Source organism: Acipenser ruthenus, chromosome 8 (assembly GCF_902713425.1).
Source record: "Acipenser ruthenus chromosome 8, fAciRut3.2 maternal haplotype, whole genome shotgun sequence".
NCBI lineage: Eukaryota > Metazoa > Chordata > Actinopteri > Acipenseriformes > Acipenseridae > Acipenser > Acipenser ruthenus.
Window position 1 is genome coordinate 29154099 of NC_081196.1, and position 26755 is coordinate 29180853.

Here is a 26755-nt window from a genome sequence, read left to right on the forward strand (position 1 = left end):
TCTTCATTTTCCTAGTTTCACTACTTTACTGCTGCTTCACTCAGTTCCATGAGGAACGCCAATATAGCAGTCAGAACAGCCCAAACTGCATAAGATGACATCCTTTATACAATAAGACATTCTACGCACAGCACATTAACTTCTAGTAGAAACACTAGTCCATCTTAAACAGTTAAACATAACCAGCTGAGGGACTGATTGAAACTGATATTGATATCAATGTACCGGGCTTTTAACCCCATTTCACTGACAATGAAGTCAACAGTGTTCTATTTTGGATGTACAGTATTTATTGTACAGTAACTCATATCCAGCCAAATGTTAACTGCAGTTTCCAGTTGCTTTTAACAGGTTAATTTTTAAACAGGTATTTAAATAAATATTCACATGGAACATTTCTCAGGGTGCATTACAAATACAAACATGGGGCATATATATATATATATATATATATATATATATATATATATATATATATATATATATATATATATATATATTGAATATGTGTAGCCATTATGTGTTATGCCTTCTAAGATTACCTGAAATCAATTCTGCCTTGCATTAAGTCCAGTATAAATGTATTTGTTTCATGCAAATGTATTTTTGAATTTATATATATATATATATATATATATATATATATATATATATATATATATATACTGTATATATGGGGCATCACAATGCCAGCCCAAATTTTGTTTTTATTTTCATAAATGCGTATAGAAAGTTATTTACTTAGGCAATTATCACCACGATGTTATTTAATGTTTCAGATGATGTAAAAATAGAGTGTGGTCGCATTTGATTGACAATTCCTTCTGGCTGTTCCCCTCTGCTCTTTGGCACCATCTGTAGTGCCTGCCTCAGCACTTGTTTCTGTAAGGGACTAGATTCACTTTCAGTTTTCAGAGTTCAACCATATTATCAGAAAAATAGTTTTGAGATAAAACTATAAGAATCTGGTACGCGTGTGTGTTTCAATGTGTGAAAAATACACTTGTCAAAGTGTTTGTCTAACAGAATGAAATGTGTGTTTTGTTAACCTCATTTTTTGTGATTAAGTGTTTAAAGAATAAGTAGCTGGGTTCTGAAAAATACACTGTTTTATGTCGCCACCCGTTGCTACAACTGTTTAAATAATGTACCTGTCATTTTTCTTTTCATTGTTAACATCCTGACAACTTTTTAAGCTATTTTCAAAATGGCTCTCAATTACTTAACTATACCATTAATTAAACTGATAATTTGCTTAATTAGACCTTTTAAATAGTTTTCAGCTCTTAAACAGTTGCAGATTTCAAGTTAACTATGACATTTTATAAGCAGCGCGTCACAGTGGCGCGGTGGCTAGTACTGCTGCCTCACAGGTCCAGGGTCCTGGGTTTGATTCCGGCCTCAGGGGTCTGTCTCTGTGGAGTTTACATGTTCTCCCCGTGTTCCCATGGGTTTCCTCCGGGTACACTGGTTACCTCCAACAGACATGCTGGCTAGGTGGATTGATCTCTCTAAATTGCCCCTTAGTTGCCCTGTGATAGACTGGCGTCCCATCTAGGCTGTAGTAATGCCTTGCGCTCTATGTCTGCCGGGTTAGGCCCCGGCTCACCGCGACCCTCTATAGGATTAAGCGGTTACAGATAATGGATGGATGGATGGAATTTATAAGTAACTTGAACTCTGCAATTGTTTAAGAGCTGAAAACAATCATAAAGGTCAAGCAAATTATCAGTTCAGTTAAGTGTCTAGTTAAGTATTTGAGAGCTCAATTAGAATGAAAACCAGCAAACACAGGGGGTCCCTAGGACCAAGATTGGGAACCACTGCTCTAAATCAAATCACTGCAGGAAGAGCGAAAAAAAAAAAAACCCAAAAAAACATAGTAAGTGCTCTGGCTTTTTTTTCCATACCACACCTTGGATTGTTATTGCTGTGCTGCCTGTTTGACAATGTGGGCAGTAATCCTTACACTATCAGCGCACTAGAGCGGACATTGTAAGAGCTTTGAAACAGACTTTAAAGGTATAAGTGTAAAAAGTTGTCAGGATGTTAACAATGAAAAGAAAAATTACAGGTACATTATTTAAACAGTTGTAGCAACACATGGGGATGTGTAACGTTATATTTTTCGGAACCCCGCTACTTATTCTAAGTTGCAATCTTATAGAACATTATAAGTGACTTTGGGGAAACCCATGTAGAAATCCCACCACAGCTGTACTGGTCAGATCTCATGACCTCATACAGTGTTTTGAACAATGGTATATTTAAGCAATAAGTCCGGGGTTCAATCAAGCTAGACAAAGGTTTTTAATACTAGGTATTATACTGTGTTAATATTAAATAGGACAATATTTAGGGGTTCCAAATATGAAGCATATAATTATTGAAATCACAATAATTACATTTTACATTTTCATATCTTTATTTGGATATTGTTTTCTATGAAAGTTTGTGACTTAAATTTCAATTCATAAAGAGGAACAAAGCACACACAATCATAGATCATTATATCAAAGCATTCCCCCAAGAAATAGATTCATGAGCATAATAATTAGCAAAAGCCCTCTGATGTGATTTACTATATAAATTAAAAACGTTGTATGTAGGTTGACTATTTCTCACACGAGATGTCAGCTTGTGCCATTAGTTCAAAGAAACTGAAATGGCCAATCCCATCGAATCAAGGAACATAGAAATGGAAGGTTAGGAAATTTCACCCTCAACCTTCTAATTATTTTGTATTTTGTATCAAGCTCTTTGGTTTACAGTAAAACACCTCTATTGTCTGAATAGCTCTTGTTAACCGGTCTTGTGTGTTGTGTTCTTCTGCCATGTTTGCAAAGCACATGCGTAACTCAGTTCTCAATTTCAATTATGTACAGAACAATCATATAATATTAGGTTTCTTGATTGGGAAAGCCATGTAAAAAATGTCACTGTCATAATTCAATTATCAGAACAATTCGATCATCTGAACACCCCCTGGTCCCAATTAGTTTGGATAATAGAATTTATACTGTAAATTCATGTGGTTGGATTTTGAGTGTGTAAGTGTTAGGCAGGCAGTTGATCCAAAGTGACCTGATGTAGATCACTGTGTGCAGTGTAAAATTGCTAATGCAGACTAATTCAATAGGAGTTTGAGCTTAATTGTGATTATATCGTTTTGTTCTAAGTACAACACCACCCCTCCCCCATTTTTTATACTGCTAACATTACAGGAACACATATACATCTGATTTATAAATCAGACTTATAAAGTAACAGGATTAATATTTGATGGTTAATCTTAAGGTAAACATTTGTTACTAAATGATAAAAGCTGAACACAGTATAGGGCACAACTCCTGGCTAATAAGCCTACTGTTTCTATTTACAAGGTAATGTTGTAGTTTTCATTCTACAACAGAACGCCTTAATTATCCTCAACGAATTTGCCTGCGAAGATAGTAACAGTCTGCGAGTTAAGAGGAATCAAAACCGCTGCTACCAAGATGACATTCATAAAACGTAAGCTTTCATAACTTATGAATGCATGCGTTTTATATCTGCTGTCATATTTTGAAGTATTGACTTCTCCATAACGTTCATTGTAAAAAAGTTGCAATATCAATTCATTTATAAAACGCCAATCACTATAACAATGAGATTGGACTTCCTCTGTGTGAGCCGGAACTGGAGGCTGACTAAAAATGCGGAAATCAGAACGTGGTGTATGTATTTACATTCTCTGTATTGACTGCATTTTCAGTGGAGCGTCGACAAGTCACAAGTGGATTCACGCACAGCACAGCACAGCACAGCACAGCACAGCACAGCACAGCACAGCGTGCTCGAAGTGTACAGCGGAATACACGACTTGAGCTCACGGGAAAGAAAGAGCGAGACTGTTGAAATCAGTAGAACATCGTGTTCATGCATTTTAAATTTGTAATGTGAAAAGCTGTGTTTCTCCCCCGAGTGGAAAATGTGGTTGAAGCCAGAGGAAGTTCTGCTGAAAAACGCTTTGAAGCTCTGGGTGACCAAGAAATCCAACTCGTATTTTGTTTTGCAGCGCAGAAGGGGACATGGAGATTGTGGGGGCAAAATAACAGGTAAGAAAGGGGGTGGACTTTTGCAGGACGTTAATATACGTCATATTATGATATGATAACCAGCTAACTTCAAAATGAAGGAAAATGCTCGTTATGTTTAGAATTTGCTGGATGAGTTTGTTCTACTGGTACACTTCGATTGCTGAATCAGATTGTTGTAATTTGTTTCAAATTATTATTACTGGTATTATTATTATTATTATTATTATTATTATTATTATTATTATTATTATTATTGTTGTGCTGAAAATGAACGCAAAATGTTCTTAATGAAAAGAAACAGTATATTGTGCGAAGTAGTGGCATGTTTAAACGGGTGGTCATATCAACTGGTGTTGTTTGAACAATAGTCACCTCATTGTTTACTTCTAACAGTAAAATATAAATGAAGTCTACATGATGTGTAATTCAAAATAAGGTTATCAAATTCAAGAAATCGGCATGTGTGCCTACTTTGTAGTATTATTACAGTAATACAGTAATAATACAGTAATAATAATAACATGTACACAGTATGTGTTACAGTATCATGCAGTCATAAAAATGTAATTACAGAACTACAGTAAATCTGTATATTTTACCAGCATAGAATAAACGGCAGATCAGTCAGTTATTTACGGCTTCTTCTTAACATTTTGTGACATAAAGTGCTGGTATTTCCTTTTTTAATTTCAATCACATGGATTTATCAACATCATGTTGAAATAACTTTTAATTGTACCAGTACTGTACTTGGATGGGAACCAGATTATTTAAGGATGAGTCATTTTTGCTTTCAGTCTTTAGATTAATAATTGTATCATGTATTCAGCTGTGTTTTTCCAAATTCAAAAAAAAAAAAAAAACAACAAAGAAAACTTGAAACATATCTTCATCCAAGATGTGGTTTCCAAGATTCAAATCAATCTGTAAGCATCCATTTCGTAGACATGTAGACCTTTACATTTGTGATGATGATGATTATGACACAGTTCACTGTTTCAATAGCTTTCCTAAAATAACTATGGCAGCCTTAATATATGGTCTTTGTGGAAAAACAAATACTAGAAGTGAGCGCAGTACAGTGTGTGTGGAAGAGAATATGAACTAAATTGATTACTAATGTACATTCATTCTGACAAGCAAGCAAAAGAAAACCTGCTTGCAGCAGCAGACAACAGATAGCATAAGATGGCTTCAAAGCTGCTGTATATATTAATAAGTGGCAAGACTTAAAGAACCCAAAGCCAGCACTCACATGCTGTACTGTACAATACAGTAGTTCCTTGCTTCAGGTTCAGGACCATGTGTAATCAGTGACCTCAGGCAGGTATCATGTGATTTGACTTACTTACCCTGAGGGTTTATGGATCTTATCTTGTGAGGTTGCCATGGCTCACATGACTGGTTTGTTTCTGTTTATTACTTTTAGACCATTGTTGGGATTTTGCAACATGTCTTGCCGTTACTTTTATCCTTGAACAGTCTTTTTTATCTTTGTAGTTTTGTTTTTCAAAAATAAAATTGTAATTGGTGAATATTTACATGCTACAGTTCTTAACCAATGGCTAGGTGGCATAGTAGGCCTGTTCACTGGACTCCCATGCCTTTCCTGTCTGGAGACCTGGGTGTTATACTACTCAAAATACAATGACTGGTCTCAACCTAGCCACTGTGACATTAGTCCATGTTACAAAACATCCAAGCAATTTGGCACAATTGTACTCTTGAGAGAGTCTGAAGGGCTGGATTGAGATGTGCCCATAGAGCTGTTGAACTGTTTGTTTTTTAATGTAATTTAATGTTATTCTATGCATGTATTAGTTGCATTTTTTTTATGTAGTACAGTCAACCCTCTTTATACCGCCAGGTAAGGGCCATGGGCAAAAACGGGCAATAACGAGGGTGGCGTTATAGTGAGGGTCAAAAAATAAATAAATAAAATAAAACACACACAACCTTCTATGTTTGCAATAACTTCAAATGTTTTAATTTTTTAGTTATACAGTCTCTCCAGGCCATTTTAATAAAACATGAATCTTTTTTTAAAACTACAGTACTAGTTCTTAACACAACAGTAGGTATACTAGTGACGTTTTATCAATTTTTCCCATCTGTATGAAACATACATGGTTACTTTTGAGGAACAGTTTATACTTAAAAAATAAATAAATAATAATAAAAAATAAAACACTCATTTAGTTTCAAATCACCCAAACAATTCCATAAAAACAAAAAAGCATAAGTTTTTTTTTTTTTTTTTTTTGTTTTTTTTTACTGTACTGTCATTCTAACTTCACTGTTTGTGGCACGACTGTAAGCCTGCTGAATACTATCCCCCATTGAACAATGCCATCTATTTATTTCACAAAGCAATTTAAGCTCAACAGTATTTTTTTTTAAGCAAAAAAAAAAAAACGTTGAATATATACAGGCAAACATGTAGTTTATAAAAGTCACTTATTTTAGACTGTGTAATTTTTTCATAGATACCTTCTTCAATTTCAGTAAATTTTGTTTTCATGTTAAACAAATCAACCCATTCCATCAAGCCGTTTGTTTTTATCCATTAGAGTGTCTCCAATTGTCCTTCAATTAACAGCATGCCTCCCTTAGGTGAGAAAACATTTGCAATGTCTTGCTTTCTTATTTTCAGATGCATACATGCAGATTTTTTTCTTTTGCTCTGGTGTTAAATGTAGGGTCGACTCGCCATTTTGTGCTTTCTGTTTAGCTTTGGGAACCAGAGTGTTGATGACATTGGTATGAACGTTCAGTTAACAATGAATTAGGAAAGCGAGTCAAAGGTTAACTGCATAACTTTGTTGTTTTAATTGGCCATGATTATTTCGCTGGCGCTACAATGAGGGAAACTACATTGCTTATATTTACGTTTGCTTGGCTTCGGAAGTTGGCGGGTGGTGGACAGCGGGGTGACGATATAACGGGTACAAATAGCACTGTTTTTATATTGGTGACATTTGTTCAGAGAGAATAGGTGGCGGTATGTGAGGATGGCGTTATAAAGAGGGACGGTATAACGCGGGACAACTGTAGTAGATAGGGAATCTCTTCATATCAGCCTTTAAATGGTTAAACTCCTATGGCTTTGTACAGGTAGTCTAATATTATACCTTACACAGTAGAACAGGTTTGCAGGTGAAAAATCAATGACATTGGTTTCCAAATTGTACATTTTGTATTCACAAAATATAAACACTACTTGAGCTTGAGTCTTTTATTTGATTAAAAGTGTTCTTATTTAAAGTTTATGCTTTTCTTTATTATGTGCTATTCCAGTATTGCATAGTTAACTTAGTGCTCATATGGGCTGCCTCATGATATGAAAATGCCTATGAAACTGACAAGTATGAATAAGAGATTTCAAACACAAGCAAAACTGGTTACTTGCACAGTCAATTCCAAAAAAACAACACCTTTTTGTGTAACCCTAGCAACCGAAATTAACCTATATATATATATATATATATATATATATATATATATATATATATATATATATAAATCAGAGGTTGCGCTAGCTTTTCTTTTCATGCGTTCCTGAAATGCACATGCCCAAAATTTGGTACATTTTCATGAATGTTTAAACTCTGGCATGTAGTAGTTTAAAAAATATCTGTCTGTGTATAGATATACATATAAACATAGACACACTTTTTTCTTTGTTATATATACAGTGACATTAGAAATGCGTGTAGAAAAGGAGAAGGGTCAGTGTACATTCCGGCCAATCGTTTTTGCATACTAAATCTGAAATCTGAAAACCAGAAAACGACTTGTTTTTCTATTTCGGTTTTTCATAAAAACACAAAACGACCCGTTTTTCATTTTCCAATTTCTGAGTTTAAAATACAAAAACTGATTCAGGCTTGTTTTCCCATTTTTCATATTGCTTTTTGCAATGAAGTATTCGAAATGGAATAATCTGTAATACAAAACTAAATAATAAGACCATTAAAAAAAAAAAAAAAAAAAGTACTAAGGCGCACTCTACTCGTATCGAATGTGTCTCGGTGTTATGACGTTTTCTCCATCAATACATCTATAGATGCACCCCCCAAGTGAAAAAAATGTGTGTGAAGGCTTAGTATTATTATAATGCACTGTACCTGAGTGATACAAGGATGATTATTATATTAACTTAACATAGACCTGCGGCTGTATTCTAATACAGTACTTTGTAACAACTGCTAAATTAATTAATAAATAAAAATGTTGGTAACAGACAGAACACATCCACGACAATAAGCACAGGCGCGGAATTACTGCATCGTCACAACGGGACACAGAGAGCTGGCCGTGTCTGACCTTTTTTTTTAAAGGTCTTGAAGGAGCTAAATAATTGTCGTGCTGCAGTGGGGGGTTCTTTTGTAACAGAATATGGTGAAGGGTGGGGGTGAATTCTGTTTACAGTTTTGCAGTTCCTTCTTTTGTAAGAGCTGCAAACCGCAGGGAGAGAGGAAATGTTTGCATCTTACAGAGCTTGCCATAGGATCATTAAAGGGAGCTAGCACATTTGGTTGAATAGGTCTGTACCTCTTCCGACATGTTAGTATATCTATCATTGTTTAAGTTTGTACCTGTTAAAGAAGCATTGACAGATTGTGCTGCCTCTATCTGAATAATATTATTATTATTTATAAACAGACGTCCTTATAGAAATTGGAAAATGAAAAACCGAAATAGAAAAAACAAGGCGTTTTCTGGTTTTCTGATTTCCGATTTAGAATGCAAAAATGATTGGCCGGAATGTACAAGGACCGAGAAGCCATACTAATGGGGGATTTCAACTTCCCCCGTATAAAATGGGAGAACCCGGTGGGGAGCACGACGGACGAAATTGAAATGGTGGAAATGACAAATGACTGCTTCCTAACGCAATTTATCAAGTCACCGATTAGAGGGGAGGCATGCCTTGATTTAGTCTTTTCAAATAACGAAAGACAGAATAACTAAAACAGAGGTCAGAGAGCCATTGACAAACTCAGATCACAACATGGTCTCATTTGAAATATTTTTTAAAACCCCAAAAGTAATGACTAAAGCTAAAGTTTACAATTTTAGAAAAGCAAACTATGAAGGTATGAAACAGAGACTAACTGTAGAGAAAATAGAGAAAACATCCACAGAAAAAGGATGGCTGCTTTTTAAAAATGTAGTACTAGAGGTGCAAAACAATTACATCCCAAAAGTAGACACATCTAAATCTAAAACAAAATGGCCAAAATGGTTTATAGATCAATTAAAAAAAATATTCAGCGAAAAAAGGCACTTTACAGAGCGTTTTAAAAGGGACCTGTCACAAAGACGGCCGGAGTGGGTGGCGTCAGACCAGAAGCAGGGAGTAAACAGACAGAGACTTGGAGTTTGGTGGAGCTGAGCGAATGGTTTCGCTCAGCATTTAATAAAACAGCACAGAAAATAAAAGGGTTTAACAGACAAAAACATGGGACACGGCACTACACGCCAAAATAAAAAGACAAACAAAACGTACTAAACACTAAACAGACGGTGCAGGACAGACGAACACAACACGGTGAGCAGATTACTACTACTACTACTACTTCTTCTTATTATTCTTCTTAACATTTACCTCCGCTCCAATCCCGTTCTCCACTCACCGAACACCTAACCCTGACTGAATGAAATGTGCGTCTATATATACTATTGTGCTGGGATTCAATTACTAATTAATTATTCACTTGAATCCCAGCACGTGAATTAATTCTGTGCAACCCCGTGCTCACATATTACATTTAACCAGCACGTGAAGTGATTTGTGCTCTCCTCGTGCCTAAATACAAATCTACACTTTTTAAATACACGTGAAACACAGACCCGTTTATATCCCGTGTACCAATGACTATACACCAACATTAACATACGCACGCATACATACAAATGCACACAGGGACGGGGCACATTGCCACATATACCCCCCCTTGTGCGCAGCACACATGGCCTCAACGGCCACCTCCCCCCTTAAAAATCCAGCAGTCCAGGACAAAGTCTCGGGCTGGGAAGGGAGGCTTCAGTGGGCCCATGGCTGGCCATGCTGTCAGCACCCCTGCCGGTAGTGGCACGGCTGACAGCCTGTTGGTTTGCTCCTGCAGCGAAACTGCTGCTGGGGAAAGTGGTCTCCTGACCTCTCCCCCTGTCTTTGTAGCCGGTAGCTCCCTTTGGTGGGGCTCCGACCACAGTACTGCCGGCAGCGAAGAAGCTGCAGTGGGAGCAGGTCTCCGGACCTCCCCCACGATCTCCGGCAGCGAAACTGCTGCAGTGGGAGCAGGTCTCCAGACCTCCCCCACGATCTCCGGCAGCGAAACTGCTGTAGTGGGAGCAGGTCTCCTGACCTCCCCCACGATCTCCGGCAGCGAAACTGCTGCTGGGGTTGGTGGTCTCCAGACCTCCTCCCCCTTCTTCGTGGCCGGCAGCTCCCCTTTCTGGGGCTCCGGCCACCGTACTCCCTGCGGAGGTACGGGCAGCAGAGGCAGCTCCTGCTCCTCTGCTCCGGGCGGTGGCGGAGGCAGAGGCAGCTCCAGCTCCTCTGCTCCTGGTGGTGGTGGAGGCAGAGGTAGCTCCAGCCCCTCTGCTCCTGGCGGTGGTGGAGGCAGAGGCAGCTCCAGCTCCTCTGCTCCTGGCGGTGGTGGAGCCAGCAGGTATTCACCCTCTGCTGGTGGAGGTGGGAGGGGCCAGCAGTCCTCCCACTGCGGTGAAGGTGGAACCAGCAGGTATTCACCCTCTGCTGGTGGAGGTGGGAGGGGCAAGCAGTCCTCCCACTGCGGTGGAGGTGGAACCAGCAGGCATTCACCCTCTGCTGGTGGAGGTGGGACCAGCAGGTATTCACCCTCTGCTGGCAGCTTGGGTCCTAGGGCTGTGGAAGCCCCGACTTCCCTCTCTTCGGGCTGTGGACGCACCGACTCCTCCCTTTTGGGCTGTGGACGCCCCGACTCCTCCCTGTTGGGCTGTGGACGCACCGACTCCTCCCTGTTGGGCTGTGGACGCACCGACTCCTCCCTGTTGGGCTGTGGACGCACCGACTCCTCCCTGTTGGGCTGTGGACGCACCGACTCCTCCCTGTTGGGCTGTGGACGTTCGGGCTCCCCCCACTCAGGCGTAGGACGTTCGGGCTCCTCCCACTCAGGCGTAGGACGTTCGGGCTCCTCCCACTCAGGCGTAGGACGTTCGGGCTCCTCCCACTCAGGCGTAGGACGTTCGGGCTCCTCCCGCTCGGGCTGTGGACGCTCAGGCTCCTCCCGCTTGGGCTGTGGAGGCAAAACCAGCAGGCATTCTTCCTCTGCTGGTGGAGATGGGGACAACAGGCATTCTTCCTCTGCTGGTGGACCTGCTACCTGGGCTGCTGTTCCACTTATAACTGCCTCCAGGTAGCTGAGGACCAACCCCACACCTTCCTCCCAGGTGCTTACGGTCTGTTCCCTCGCATATGCCTCCCATCGCTCTCTGTCCATAAACTCCAGGAACTGGACGACTACTGGGATAGACTGGGCCTCCAGCCCAGCATTTTCCAGCATCCAGTCCCGCATTTTGATGGCGTCTTCTGCCATTTTTTTTTTTTTTTTTTTTTTTTTTAAATCCAAACTGCGGTTCCTGCTCTGGCCTGAGTCCTGGAGGCGCTGTCGATCCCACTTCTAAAACCACGTGTCACAAAGACGGCCGGAGTGGGTGGCGTCAGACCAGAAGCAGGGAGTAAACAGACAGAGACTTGGAGTTTGGTGGAGCTGAGCGAATGGTTTCGCTCAGCATTTAATAAAACAGCACAGAAAATAAAAGGGTTTAACAGACAAAAACACGGGACACGGCACTACACGCCAAAATAAAAAGACAAACAAAACGTACTAAACACTAAACAGACGGTGCAGGACAGACGAACACAACACGGTGAGCAGATTACTACTACTACTACTTCTTCTTATTGTTCTTCTTAACATTTACCTCCGCTCCAATCCCGTTCTCCACTCACCGAACACCTAACCCTGACTGAATGAAATGTGCGTCTATATATACTATTGTGCTGGGATTCAATTACTAATTAATTATTCACTTGAATCCCAGCACGTGAATTAATTCTGTGCAACCCCGTGCTCACATATTACATTTAACCAGCACGTGAAGTGATTTGTGCTCTCCTCGTGCCTAAATACAAATCTACACTTTTTAAATACACGTGAAACACAGACCCGTTTATATCCCGTGTACCAATGACTATACACCAACATTAACATACGCACGCATACATACAAATGCACACAGGGACGGGGCACATTGCCACAGGACCAAAAACAAAGTACACAGAAAGAGTACTTGGAACTGCAAACACAAGTCAAAAAGGAAATTAGAAAGGCCAAGAGAGAGATAGAAATCAATATTGCTAAGGGGGCTAAAACCAATTCCAAAATGTTTTTCAACTATTATAACAGCAAGAGAACATTCAAAGAGGAGGTTAAATGTCTAAGAGACACAAATGGCAAAATTGTAGACGAAGAAAAAAAAAATAGCAAATATATTAAATGATTACTTTTCACAGGTTTTTACAAAGGAGGACACAGACAAACTGAACGCAGTAGGGATTCAAGGAAATGCATGCATGCATGCATATGAATTAGGGAGTGGTTAACATGTAGAAAACAGAAAGTACTGATTAGAGGAGAAACCTCAAAATGGAGCGAGGTAACCAGTGGTGTACCACAGGGATCAGTATTAGGTCCTCTGCTATTCCTAATCTACAAGCTTGTTAAATTTGCAGACGACACAAAAATAGGAGGAGTGGCAAACACTGTTGCAGCAGCAAAGGTCATTCAAAATGATCTAGACAGCATTCAGAACTGGGCAGACACATTGCAAATGACATTTAATAGAGAAAAGTGTAAAGTATTGTATGCAGGCAATAAAAATGTGCATTATAAATATCATATGGGAGATACTGAAATTGAAGAAGGTATCTATGAAAAAGACCTAGGAGTTTATGTTGACTCAGAAATGTCTTCATCTAGACAATGTGGGGAAGCTATAAAAAAGGCCAACAAGATGCTCGGATATATTGTGAGAAGTGTTGAATTTAAATCAAGGGAAGTAATGTTAAAACTTTACAATGCATTAGTAAAACCTCACCTAGAATATTGTGTTCAGTTCTGGTCACCCCGTTACAAAAAGGATATTGCTGCTCTAGAAAGAGTGCAAAGAAGAGCAACCAGAATTATCTCGGGTTTAAAAGGCATGTCGTATGCAGACAGGCTAAAATAATTGAATCTTTTCAGTCTTGAACAAAGAAGACTAAGCGGTGATCTGATTCAAGCATTCAAAATCCTAAAAGGTATAGACAATGTCAACCCGGGGGACTTCTTTGACTTGAAAAAAGAAACAAGGACCAGGGGTCACAAATGGAGATTAGATAAAGGGGCATTCAGAACAGAAAATAGGAGGCACTTTTTTACACAGAGAATTGAGAGGGTCTGGAACCAACTCCCCAGTAATGTTGTTGAAGCTGACACCCTGGGATCCTTCAAGAAGCTGCTTGATGATATTCTGGTATCAATACGCTACTAACAACCAAACGAGCAAGATGGGCTGAATGGCCTCCTTTCGTTTGTAAACTTTCTTATGAACAGTAGACCGTTTGCATGACAACGAGACGGGATTCTAAGCACTGTTTGTTTCCTTCATCTACGTGTGTTTTAATATTTTTCTGCATTCCAATAACAGCAAAAGCGTTGTCGTGTCTTTTAAGAGAAGATTCTTGAAAAACTGTACGTCCATGCATATGTTTTTTTTTTTTTTTTGCCCAGCAGCTCTTTCACACACACTACATCACACAGGTATTAATTTTTATGCTTAAAAAAATCTGTAAGGGCATCCCTGTTAAACTAGTGTGGAAAATAACAAAAGCACAACGTTAAATTAGGCGACTGCAAAAATTAAATGTGAGTTAAAAGTAGGATTGGGGATGAACAACTCACATAATGTGTCAGCTCTGTTTGAAATAAAATTAAAGGGACCAGAATTAGGCTCAGGCAAGATATGAAGGTAAAAGCAAAGATTGTTTTGCAATTAACAGCTTTTTCTGAGTTTAATTATGAAACAGAATCAGCTACATTTAACACCTGATTAAAAATAAAACACGAAAACTTCAAGCTGTACTTGTGTGGTGTGTTTGCATTTACTTTTTCCAAAATACTTGTTTTATTTCTTAGCAATATGGATCTCTGTTAATATGGGGCATAGCACATTATTTTAAAATAAAATACAGTGCATGGTGGGATACTATGATATTAATTTCCACTGTTCATTGTGCTGCTGGGAACTGTAACAAAACGATTCTATTCTAGTGTTAGTGTCTGTACGCATTATGTCCGACTAAACATGAAACGGTACTTCAGTGTGGACGCTAAAGTTTGAGCTGGATTAATTAAAAAGTTTTTGAGTACGGTTCTCGAGATCGGTTATGTAGTGTAGACAGGGCCTAAAAGTAAATGTCCTTAATATTGCTGGCAAAGCCAAATATGAGGCTTATTCCTGCCACCTACAGGACTGGAGTGTACCTTAATCAATGCTGTTATATTGTGGAAGAGTTTTTGTTTTTAAACAAGCAAGTATTTTACGGTCGTTGCTGCAGTGTAGATTACCATGAATATGCATGTCTGCGTCACTTTCCATTCTGTGCGTCCAGTGAACTCAAGACAAAATATTTTTCCGTCCAATGGATTTATTTTGCATCTCAAATCGCTCTTCTCTTTACGTGTAGCTGGTACACTCTGCCCTGAGTGGATATTAGAAATATCATATTTGTTCTATATGGTATTTGTTATTGATGTTTTTCTTACATCCACTAGGGTCTGAGTGTTGCAGGGAGTTGCAGGTTAATCAAAGCTCTCGGGGATGCAGTCACCCACATCCTACGCACACGTGGCTTGTCGGCACTCTCAGTTTTGCAGGTCCCTGAGTAGCTCACCTGGTGAAAGCACAGCCGCGTGGTGTGCAAGATGAGTCGTACAGTGCAGGTTCGAGTCCTGGCTGTGCCAAGTCAACAGTCTTTGCTGGAGATTTCGAAGGGATCATCGCATTGGCTGTAGCGCTTCCGTGGGATAGAGAGGAAAGATCGTCAGGGACTGTTTTTCATCATCGCACTACAACACAGCTTTGGAACTTCTGGAATGCTTTTTAAATTCACATTGTATAATCAATAAACACTTTCTATTCTGCATATTTTGCAGCAAGTGCCACTTCCTCCCTATGGTATGCACAAAATACTACAAAAATACATATTTTCATTGCACATGGCAACTTAATGGCAAATAAATAAACAATAAATAATATATAAATAACTAAACATGACAATTGTCATTATGGCAGCACACTACCCGTGTGCAGTATAAAACACAGATTCTTTTCAATAAAAACTGGTTACAGCAGACAAAAAAAACAACAGCATGTCTATACACGACTATGTTGTCAAGTTTAATCATGTGTAAGGGTATCCCAAGATTATTATTTGTTTATTTAGCAAACGCCTTTATCCAAGGCGACTATGAGATATGTTCATTTTAAACACACTGGGATAATTGTTTATCCAGGATCACAGTTATAGATCTGTATATAAAATAAAATGTGATGATTCCATATCAAGAATCTTTGGGAAATGCTGCAATTTGAAAGCAAGACGAAATACAAAGAATGAAATCCCAATAAAAACCTGAATTCACTTGTTATTGAAGATGCCACTCTCATTCACTGTTCCGGATATCACTGCTGGGTTTTACTAAGATAAAAATCAGTAACATTGTTACAAATGCAACCCAGGTCAGGTAACAGCATTGTAAAAAACAAAAGTCGTCATTGTTCTGTTCATGGAGATACCTTTGGAATGCTTTTATCTGCTGCAATTTAGTTTTATTAAAGCAGAGATTGTTCAGTTTATTTAAGCACAGTGCAAGCCATGCCGTTAGTAATGATCTTCATATGCAGTTGTTGTGTGTGGTTGCTTTCTATAGTTTGCAAAGAACAGAGGAATCCAGTATTTTTTTCTTAATTAGGTACACAGTTGTGCTTATAGCAAATTCGTAATCTGAGACATAACATTTGTTTGAACATATTGCTGTATATTATCCCCAAAATATATGGAAATGTAACATCATATTCTGCAGAAGCCAATGCTTCAATGTGCTTGCTGTTCACACTTATCTGCTTGCAAAGGGACCGAGTTTGTTTGAATGCCAGCTAAAGTTTGTTTTTTTTGGTTGTTTTCCAATTTGTTTTAGTACTGAGTCTGTTGTGTTCACAATGCAGTTTGCAAGTGCACTCGGTTCGTTTATATGGTGTGTGAGCCGGATGTTTACAATATCCTGTAAGGCATATTGAAAGATGGCAGCTATTGATGTATTGCTCCGGTTTTTAATATAGCATGTTTTAGACTCTTACATATTGCTGTGGAAAAAAGCACTGGGGGAGCACTTTGCTAGTTTAATTAATAAATGGATTGAATGCCTACAGTAGGGGAATAATGCAATTTACTGTTTCTGACCAGGACAAATGAAGCCTGAAATTCATGACATTCCCAGTTTTCCTGGGATGTCTGGTGACTCAAATGTAGTTCCCAAAGACATGTTGCTTATTTCCTCAGAATATAAACTAAAATATGTGCAAAATGTTTACTTCCTTGTCAGGTTACCTTGTATAGTTTGTTTCGTATGTGCAAAAGGACCGAGTCCAGCAGTTGTTCACATTGACGTTTAACAAGTGAACCAGACTCTGTGCGTTTGTCAAACGGACCGAGACCACCTCTTTAGGTGGACTCGGTACGGTTCATTCCCAAGCGGACTTTGTTGTTCACACTTCACGCCAAATGTACCGAACCATACCGAGTGCGGACCAAACCCTCTAAACGGACCCAGTGTGAACACACTCTAAAATTGCTTTACAGTTGTTTACTTGAATACTTCTTACACTGACTTTTAAAACCACTGACCGTGACATAGACCCAAATTTAGGGTTATGACTGACTTGAAGAAATTGTGACTGGCTAATCTGACTAGCTGAAAAAGTACCACTTCAGCTTAGCTGAAGATTTTCAACTGGAATGTGACACTGCAACAACAATAATACAAGTCTAATCAGTATTTTTGTACCTATTCTGAAACAGTCATTTTATACAAAACTGCAATGGGATTAATTTGTAAACAAAAAGGTGGATCTTATAATTAAGGAAGATATCATTTAGGTTAGTTGGTTACTTGGTGGTGGTGGTGGTGGTGGTAGCTGCATGCTAACCTTTGCCTAGCCATGCTTTAACATAATCTTCAGGTCTGAACAATACAAATGGCGGGCGACTAATCTGTTGAACAGGAGCAACAAGCACTAGTTTTATGGTGTTTCGCTGTGCTGTTCTTATCTGGGAGGTTTTGTAAATGTGCAGTGGTTTGTTGTGGTTCCTGTTTCACTTGTCATAATGCAGAGGGGTTGCAAATAACTTGACCACAGCTATCTGTCACTCCGTGCTGGGGTGACCATGATAACATGTGCAGAAAGGTCTGGTTTGGACTTCCCTTGAAGAGCCATTTGCACCACTGCTCTACAGTATTTCTTCAGCTGTCTGCACCATGAGCTCCTAACCGAAGAAACTTCCGTCTCACACTGTGGCCACTGGTGGCACAGTCTGCTATGCAAAACTCTTATCTGGGGCTTTCTGCCAGTGCGTGTAGAAGTTCCCATATGAAAATACATGAGAGACCAGAAAATCAATGAAGTTCTAAGAATTTCATGGTACCGTATCCTTAATTAATTGTAAAACTGTAATAAAAAAGTTTAGCAATATGAATATTTATGGCATGACCGTAAAGTGTTGTGTAGGAACCCTATATACATTGCCTATAGTAAGTATTCACCCCTCTTGGACGTTTTCACAGTTTGTTGTGTTACAACCTGAAATCTTGATGCATTTAAATTTTATTTTTTTTCCTTTGACTTACACAACCTACTCAACACTTTCAATGTGTGAAAAAATGGGGGTGGGGGTGGGGGGTGAAAAAACAAATCAATTAAAAATAAAACCTTGAAAAGTCTTCATTAGATTAGTATTCACCCCCTTTGCTATGACACTCCTAAATAAGCTCAGGTGCAACCAATTGCCTTCAGATTTCACACAGTAAGTTAAATGGAGTCCATCTGTGTGCAATAAAAGTGGTTCACATGATTTCAGATTAAATACACCTGTCTCTGTAAGGTCCCACAGTTGGGTAGTGCATTGTGACAGGAATGACTGAGGGTCTGACGTCAGGCAGAAGCAGGAAGGGAAAAATAAAACTGACACCGGGGAAGTACTGCAGTTCAAAAGAAAGAATCGTCTGGCTGCCGTTTTTATTAATAACAAAAATAAAATAAATATTTAAACAAAAGAACACTTGCGCTCACAGAGCAAAATAAAAGGGTTAACAAAAACAAATCACGAACACTACAACCGGTCAGGCTGGGCAATCGCCTTCACTGACCCTATCCTTGGTTAGTTTCGTTTTTAAGTAAATTTCGCTCGCTCTCCGTCTCTCTGCTCGCTCTCTCCTCTCTATCACCCACCCCGAACTAGAGAACTGCAGGCTTTTTATAACAGGTGACCATCTCCCGATTAGCAACAAATTAAATCACCTAATTAATTCGGGAGATGGCCACCTTCTGCACGAGTTTACTAAAATCCTATGTGGATGGGGCTTCCCATCCACGCTACTAAATAATAACACAAACGGCTACGTCGTCACATCTATACATAAAACAATAACTAAATATACGGCGCTCGCCGACATATATACAATAATAAATCATAATAATAATACAAAATAACACAGGGGCAGAGGGGGACCCCGATCTAAAAGTAAACAAACAATGTACAGGGCACCTCACCCTGTTACATGCATTCAAAGCAAAGATACTACTATGAAGACCAAGGAGCTTTCAAAACAACTCTGGGATAAAGTTGTGGAAAGGCACAGATCAGGGGAGAGGTATAAAAAGATTTCAAAGGCATTGAATATCCCTGGAGTACAGTCATGTCGATCATTAAAAAGTGGAAGGTATACGGCACCTCCTAGAATCTGCTTAGAGCAGGCCGTCCTCCCAAACTGAGCAGCTGGGTAAGAAGGGCATTGGTCAGAGAAGCCAGCAAGAGGCCAATGACAACTCTGAAAGACTTACCTCCACAAATCTGGCCTGCATGGAAGAGTGGCAAGAAGGAAGCCATTTCTGAAAAAAAGTCCATGTAAAATTCCACTTGGAATTTGCAAAAAGGCATGTGGGAGACTCTGAAAAGATGTGGTAAAAGATTCTGTGGTCCGATGAAACAAAAATTGAACTATTTGGCCTAAATGCAAAGCGTTATGTCTGGCGCAAACCCAACACAGCACATCACCCAGGTAACACCATCCCTACTGCGAAGCATGGTGGTGGCAGCATCATGCTATGGGGATGCTTTTCATCGGCAGGGAGTGGGAAGCTTGTCAGGGTTGAAGGCAAAATGGATGGAGCTAAATACAGGCAAATCCTTGAGGAAAACCTGCTTCAGTCTGCAAAAGACCTAAGACTGGGACGGAGATTCACCTTTCAGCAGGGCAATGACCCAAGGCACACAGACAAAGCGACAGTGGAGTGGCTTAAAAACAAGAACGTGAATGTCCTAGAGTGGCCCAGTCAAAGCCCGGACTTGAATCCGATTGAGAATCTGTGGCAAGATTTGAAGATTGCTGTTCACCAATGATCCCCATCCAACTTGACAGAGCTTGAACAATTTTGCCAAGAAGAATGGGTGAATATTGCACGATCCAGATGTGCAAACCTGGTAGAGACTTACCCCAAAAGACTCGCAGCTGTAATTGCCGCCAAAGGTGGTTCTACCAAGTATTGACTCAGGGGGGTGAATACTTATGAAACCAAGACATTCCGTTTTTTTTATTTTTCATTAACTGTTTTCACAATAAAAATTCTATTGCCTCTTCAAAGTGTTGAGTAGGCTGTGTAAATCAAAGGAAATAAAATCCCATTTAAATGGATCAAGATTTCAGGTTGTAACACAACAAACTTTGAAAACATCCAAGGGGGGTGAATACTTCCTATAGGCACTGTATAGTACTGACTAGCATGTAATACTCTACCTGGAATTTGCTGCCAATGGGGATAAAACTTGTGCCTCCCACACATTTTTGATGAGAACCTATGTCATAGTTGCTATATCAATGTGTTTTCTACCCAGTGAGAATAGTGCTTTTCATAGAATTTTTCTGAAAGGTACATGTGTAAAATAACAATACTTTCAAAATGTTCACTGGTCTGACAAAAATAGTGTGTGAGAAATACACTCTCAACGTGATTAGAGGTAGCCAGCAAACACATTAACTTGTATTTTATGTCCCCGATTGCTACTGTACTGCAGTGGAGTTTGGAGTCCTTGCCCTAGAAAGCTACTCACTTGAATTTATACACCTAATATATTATTCAGAAACTGCCTTCGAATAAAGATATGAAAGAGTGAAAGGAAACCCAAGCTGTCAGGTGGCTGTGAAGCTTTTAAGTTCTATGGAGTACAATGCTGAACAAAGCCGATTCTGTTAAACAGGGATTTAGGGATTTAGACTTACAATTGTTACAAGATATCACATTATTTTTACATACAATTACATTATTTTTACATTCAATTACCCATTTATACAGTTGGGTTTTTACTGGAGCAATCTAGGTAAAGTACCTTGCTCAAGGATACAGCAGCAGTGTCCCCCACCTGGGATTGAACCCATGACCTTCCGGTCAAGAGTCCAGAGCCCTAACCACTACTCCACACTGCTGCCCCCTAATGTGCCCACTGTGGCCCTCTCTTAATCAACCTTTATCTTAATCAGTGGCGCTGTCCAGCTTTCATTTTGCGCAGTTCATGCTGCTTGCATTCGCATTCCTCTTACTGCTTCTGTTTCTGTTCAGTGTAATCAATACATGTTGATTGTCCGAGCTTTCATTCTGATCAGATTTCATTTTGGCATGCATCACAAATCTCCAGCCATTTCGCTTAATGACAGTGCTCATTGGTTGATCAGCAAGAGAAGGCTCTAGTAGTGTGATGTGAAAATAGTGGTATGGAGTAATATTATTTTCTTTAGTGCAGATATTTTTTTTTTCTCTGAACATTCAAACAAACATTGCTGCACTTGAACTCAAAGGCACAAATCTATGTCTGTGTCTGCCATAAATGATGTTATTGGTAGATATTAGAACTACATATCACAACATGTTTTGCCTTGCAACGATTTATCACTTTGCCAGGATTTGAACGTCGGTTTGTAAAATGGCAAGTGATGTTTGGGATTAACATTGAAAAAAAGGATCAACAAAGTGCTGCTGCAGATTTGGCAAGTGACTCAGAATCGGGGGATACAGATGCAGGTAGCGTAATTTTTTTTTTCCTACCTGTATTCCTGAAGAGACATGCCCCAATGAAGCTGGGGGAGTGACAAAGGTGTGGTTTCAACTGAGAGTCTGCAATGATTGGATACAAACTGAGAGGCTATGGCTGCTGTGATTGGGCGCAGAGTTTTAAAGCAGGGAAGGAGAGGAGGCGAGAGAGTAGACAGAGTAACAAGAGAGGGTCAGTTAAATACAGTTCATTTTTACCTCAGAATCTATTAAGTAGGATTGTTATGGTGACATTGTATTTATTTTCTTTTGTAATAGTCTGATAGACTAATACAGTATATGTATATTATACAATATTCTTTCTCAAGACAATATTTTAGGACGCACATTGCGTAAATACCAATTGGGTTTTGTTAGTTAAGACGTTTTAAATAAAAATAATTTTAAAAAAAATGCCTTCTCTATTTCCACACATTATTAGGGAATTCTATTTTATTTTAACACAGTTTACTTCATGGATGGTCTCCTGGTACAGCTATGTTTAAAAATCTCTAGTCTCTCTCTCTGTTTACAGAGTAGTATAAAAACTGAACCACGTCAGGGCAAATCCTTCCATCTGTGATCATTGTTTCTGCTGAACTGCCCTCATGTAAACTGGCCTTGTTGTCAACAGTAAATGAGTCTGCGAAATGTGATTTATTATTATTATTATTATTATTATTATTATTATTATTATTATTATTATGTATTTACTTATTTATTTATTTATTTATTTATTTCTTAGCAGACTCCCTTATCCAGGATGACTTACAGTTGTTACAAAGTATCACAATACAAAGTATTACATTACAAAATACCTCCTTGCAAATTATCTCATTATAGAATATCACATTACAGAATACAACTGCTCTTATCTGTAATGTGATAAGTACAATAAGATAACATTTAAATAACAGCAAAATAAAGAATACAGTAAATAATTACGAGTTTGACTAAGAGCAGTTAACTTATAGTAAAAAATATTTGCTTAGATGTGTAACGTCCAGTAAGAGCACGTGGTAAGTACAATAAATGCCTGAGAACGATTTCAAATAAGAGCAACATTTTACAAAAAATTTGAATATGGATACCTATAAGAGTAAAATCAAATACAAAATACAGAAAGTGGTTATAATTAAGAGCAGTAGTATAATACAGCAAGGTATGGAGCAGTTCAGTGCAAGTACAAGCTGATGCAAGTACTGGTACAATTGGGTGCCATATAGTCGAGAGTTGTGAGGTTTACAGATGCTGTCTGAACAGGTGTGTCTTGAGGAGGCGCTGGAAGGTGGTCGTTCCACCACTGAGGGGCAAGGGTGGAGAAGGAGAGGGCTCTGGAAGCGGGGAAGCGGAGGGGGGTACAACTAATATGCCAGTGGTGTAGGGAGAAATGATAGCGTGGAGATAGGAGGGAGCAGAAAGGTCAAAACAGCGATAGGCGAGTACAAGAGGTTTGAATTGGATGCGATAACAATCCAACTTATTAGATTCGAAATAAAAATGAACTAGTATTTCTATAATTGGATGTTCTCCCTTTGTTAAATGTCGTTGACTCTCGCCTTCCTCTCTCTAACTGTTTCAAAACTCCACGCCTACTCATAGTAGTCATAGCCTCTCAGTTTGTATCCAATCACAGCAGTCCCTCGTCACTCCCCCAGCTTCATTGGGGCATGTCTCTTCAGGAATACGAGGAGGAAAAGAAATGCTGCATGCAGGTACTGTGCGTCACTCGAACATGCGTCAGGCTTTCCAAACACTTGCCCAACTTGCAAGGTAAATGTTTGGTATAGTGATCAACGTTTTGTTTTGTGGCGATTTTCTGTTATGAAGAAAGCAATAAAACCTCCCCTATTTCACTTAGATTTTTAAAATAGTTTATTTAAGTTTAATTCGAGTTTTCACTTGTGTGTACAGCTAAAATAAAGGCATAAGTGTACCTCAGTAATGCTATTACTTTATAAAAATGTGTCTGCCACTTTGTTTATTGTGCTTTAACTACAATGGCAGGGATTTAAAAAAGAAAAGAAAAAACCCACAATGTCTACTGTTGTACTGTTTACTGTTGTACTGTTTACTGTTGTACTGTTTTTGCCTGAAATACAGAAAAGAAAAAAATGTATAACTTTAACTACTGTTTGATATCCTCTGCTTTATACTATAGTCAATTCAGTGGAGCAAACTAAAGCCTTCATTTGAGCAGCATTTGATTTGGACCGGAAAGTGAAAATAGTTTTTGTATTTAACTTAAATACATTAGTAATGTACTTTAGTTTAATTGTGTTAGTTTATATCAGTTTATATGATTGACTAACCCATTAGAGCAATAATAATTACAAAAAAAAAAAAAATAGCAAAAAAACAGATTTTTGTCTCCAGTTTATTATTAAAAGGGCTTGGGAATTAAGTACAGAGTTGAGAGAGGCTGCTGTATTTTTTAAATGAGAAACACTTTGCTTTTATATGAAAGCAATTTCTCACCTCCTTTACTTGGCTTACCTTGAAAAACAGTATCAGAAGAGCAGAGCATCAAAGACTAGTCCTGCCAATTTATTATAACAAGAATACTGGTTCATGGTGAGATGACTAATTTCAAAACCAAGTTTATCTTGGGTTCTACAGTAAGACCACAGTTACACTGTCTGATAGCAGCTACCAGAGAAATCCAAGACAACAAGCTTTGTGATCTTGACACCCTGCCTAGATAAGCCTCAGCGAGGTTTTACAGAACTGGGGAACCCCCTAGGATTGCATCAACCACCTGTGGTTATCTCGGGGTTACCCCTAAAACTAAGTGATTCAATAGAGGAGCTATAAAATGTTCTAAAAAATCCAGCCATAAATGCTACAGATCCTTCGAGTAATATCCCCAGCAACAGGGAATGACCCTGTTTCTCACCCAGTAGTGATGAATCGTGATGTGGGCATTCCGTATCTTGAATGTATTGAATTGGAATTCGGTGACCTAATTTTTGAGTTCTGGTCTCTGTTTAGTTCTGGCTGTATCTTCACAACACCTTGCCTAAATTTGATTCAAGTTTGCTTAGACATATGGTACTTGATGCTGTTTTTCAGTGCTATGGATGTAGGTCAACATTGTAACCCAATGCTTTATGGTCCTTAACATGGTATTGTTTTCTTTGCAGAGGCAAAGTCACAATGTACCTACAGCAGGTGAGTGTGGGGGATTTTAGTAATGTTTGGTATCCGCATCATACTGTAGATTAGCACCACCTCGTCTGTCTCAATTTACCTTTTATGAAAGAAAAAATCTGTTCAAGTGTTTTTTATTTTTAATGGTATTTTTTCAGTGCGTTTATAAACAATACAATTGGTGAACATATCTTACTTTTCTTGAGCACATTTTTAAAAATATATTTCTCCAGGGGAAAAAAAAATTAAAATTTAACTGCCATTTATTTTCTGTTAAATAACTCACTCTCAGAAGATAGATGCATTGGATTGCATCCAAGTATCCATCCATGACTGACATGTTTTTAATGGTGCCTTAGCGACTTTATGAAGTTCACCAAAGTACAGCATTGAAGTACAGTATCTGTAAGGAGCATTCAGTAATTATTCAGCAGCTTCAAATGAAAAAATCAAACCCACCTTTACCATAATGTGTGCATTATATTATATTAGGTAAGATTTAGTAGAATTATTTAGTTTGCACCATGTCCTTTAAATTACGAATCATAAAATAGTCTACATTGTGATTTAGAACTTCTGTACTGTAGCTAACAAAAAAGTCCATGAATATGACCCATGTTGCACTTCCATTAGTTACATAGGTCTCAAATATTGAGTTTTTAAAGAAACACATTATAGCATTATTTTCATTTTTAAACAGGCATGTGGTACTACACTAAGTTATCAGTTTGTAAAACAAGATTTATTGAACTTAGTGCAGTACCAGATGGCATGTTTTAAAATTCATGTTTCTTTCAATACTGTCCTTTTGAGACTTACAGTATACTGTATAGTGCATGGATGTGCATGGCAGAGAATTTTTTTTAACATATGTGAGCTTTCAACACAAGTTTCATCAGCTTAATAAATTAGTGGCATGATGTGTAAAGCAATTTTGTTGAAAAACAAATCTGTTTCGAATATTGTGGGATCAGTGTATAATCATTTTTTTAATGCAATGCACAAAATGCTGTTTAAACTTTAGAATTCAATTTCAGAATATTAGATCTGTTATTTTGAGGCAAAATTCTGTTCCCACGCAAAATCATTGCTTTGTGCTTGCCAACAGAACTGCAGTTTCTAGATGTGGGGGGTGGGAGGTTGATGCAGAAGTAGCACTGACAGCTGAGGTAATTTGTGAGTTATCTCACTATTTATAACACTACAGTACTTCCAGCTGCTCACTGTTAGTTTTGTTATCTCAGATTCACCTCAGGTGCAGCAAACATTAATTAACTACAAATGGAATGAGGGATAATTTGTACACATTTTTCTCCTTGAACCGCTGGGAGGTCTAACAGATCAAAACCTTGGGCCGCCATGCCTTCCATTTCTCAGCTCTTGGCCTTTATCACTAGGGGGCATCATTAGTGGTTTTAAGGGCCAGTTTTGATATGGCACATCAATAATAGAAATACAGATTCCAAAACTGATTTTTATAATTACTATTTTTTGTGATCAATTATTAACATTTTTATGAAAAAGGAAAGAACAAAACTATATACAGCAAATCTGTGAAGATAGGCTTATCATAAATAAATGCCATTTGAAGCAAAGGCCTGAACAGTCACGTAGACTACATTTTAAACAATACTGTTCCAAAACAGTAATCTGTTTGCTGTAGCGTGTAAGGATTAGTTGAAACATTATTCATGAGGCAGTCATGAAATGAGAGGAGAAATTAAATGAGAAACATTAATTGCAATGCTCTGCATCTTTTCTGAGTAATTAAACAGCTTTAAATTGACCTGACTAGAGTATTTTACTTTTCCACACTACAGTTGCACCAGAGAGTGTGTGTGTGTGTGTGTGTGTGTGTGTGCATGTTGGGAGTCAACATAGTTACTCTGCCCAACTACCGTGACCTATAAAAAACCAAACTCTATTGCCATGGCTATCTCAGTTCAACTTATGAACGATGACACTTAACATGACACACAAGATGATATTTTAATATCTGTGGATATCGGGAGAGATAGACAGTCAAAAATGATGCATGGTGGAATTAAGTCACCATTGAAAACATGTCAGTCATT

The 26755-nt window shown here is 38.6% G+C and overlaps 1 protein-coding gene across 2 annotated transcripts in view; it reads left to right on the plus strand.

Annotated features, from left to right (window-relative positions):
* Positions 1 to 3617: 3617 nt before the first annotated feature.
* Positions 3618 to 26755, plus strand: part of LOC117407242 (TBC1 domain family member 8-like) — a 76668-nt gene continuing 53530 nt past the window's right edge. Inside the window, exon 1 of one of the 2 annotated variants that reach the window (XM_059028794.1) lies at positions 3618 to 4097. In XM_059028794.1, coding sequence (XP_058884777.1) covers positions 3971 to 4097 — 127 coding nt within the window. In that variant the 5' untranslated portion in view covers positions 3618 to 3970. The remainder of the gene's footprint in view (positions 4098 to 26755) is intronic. The other variant, XM_034011992.3, reaches the window with a different exon arrangement.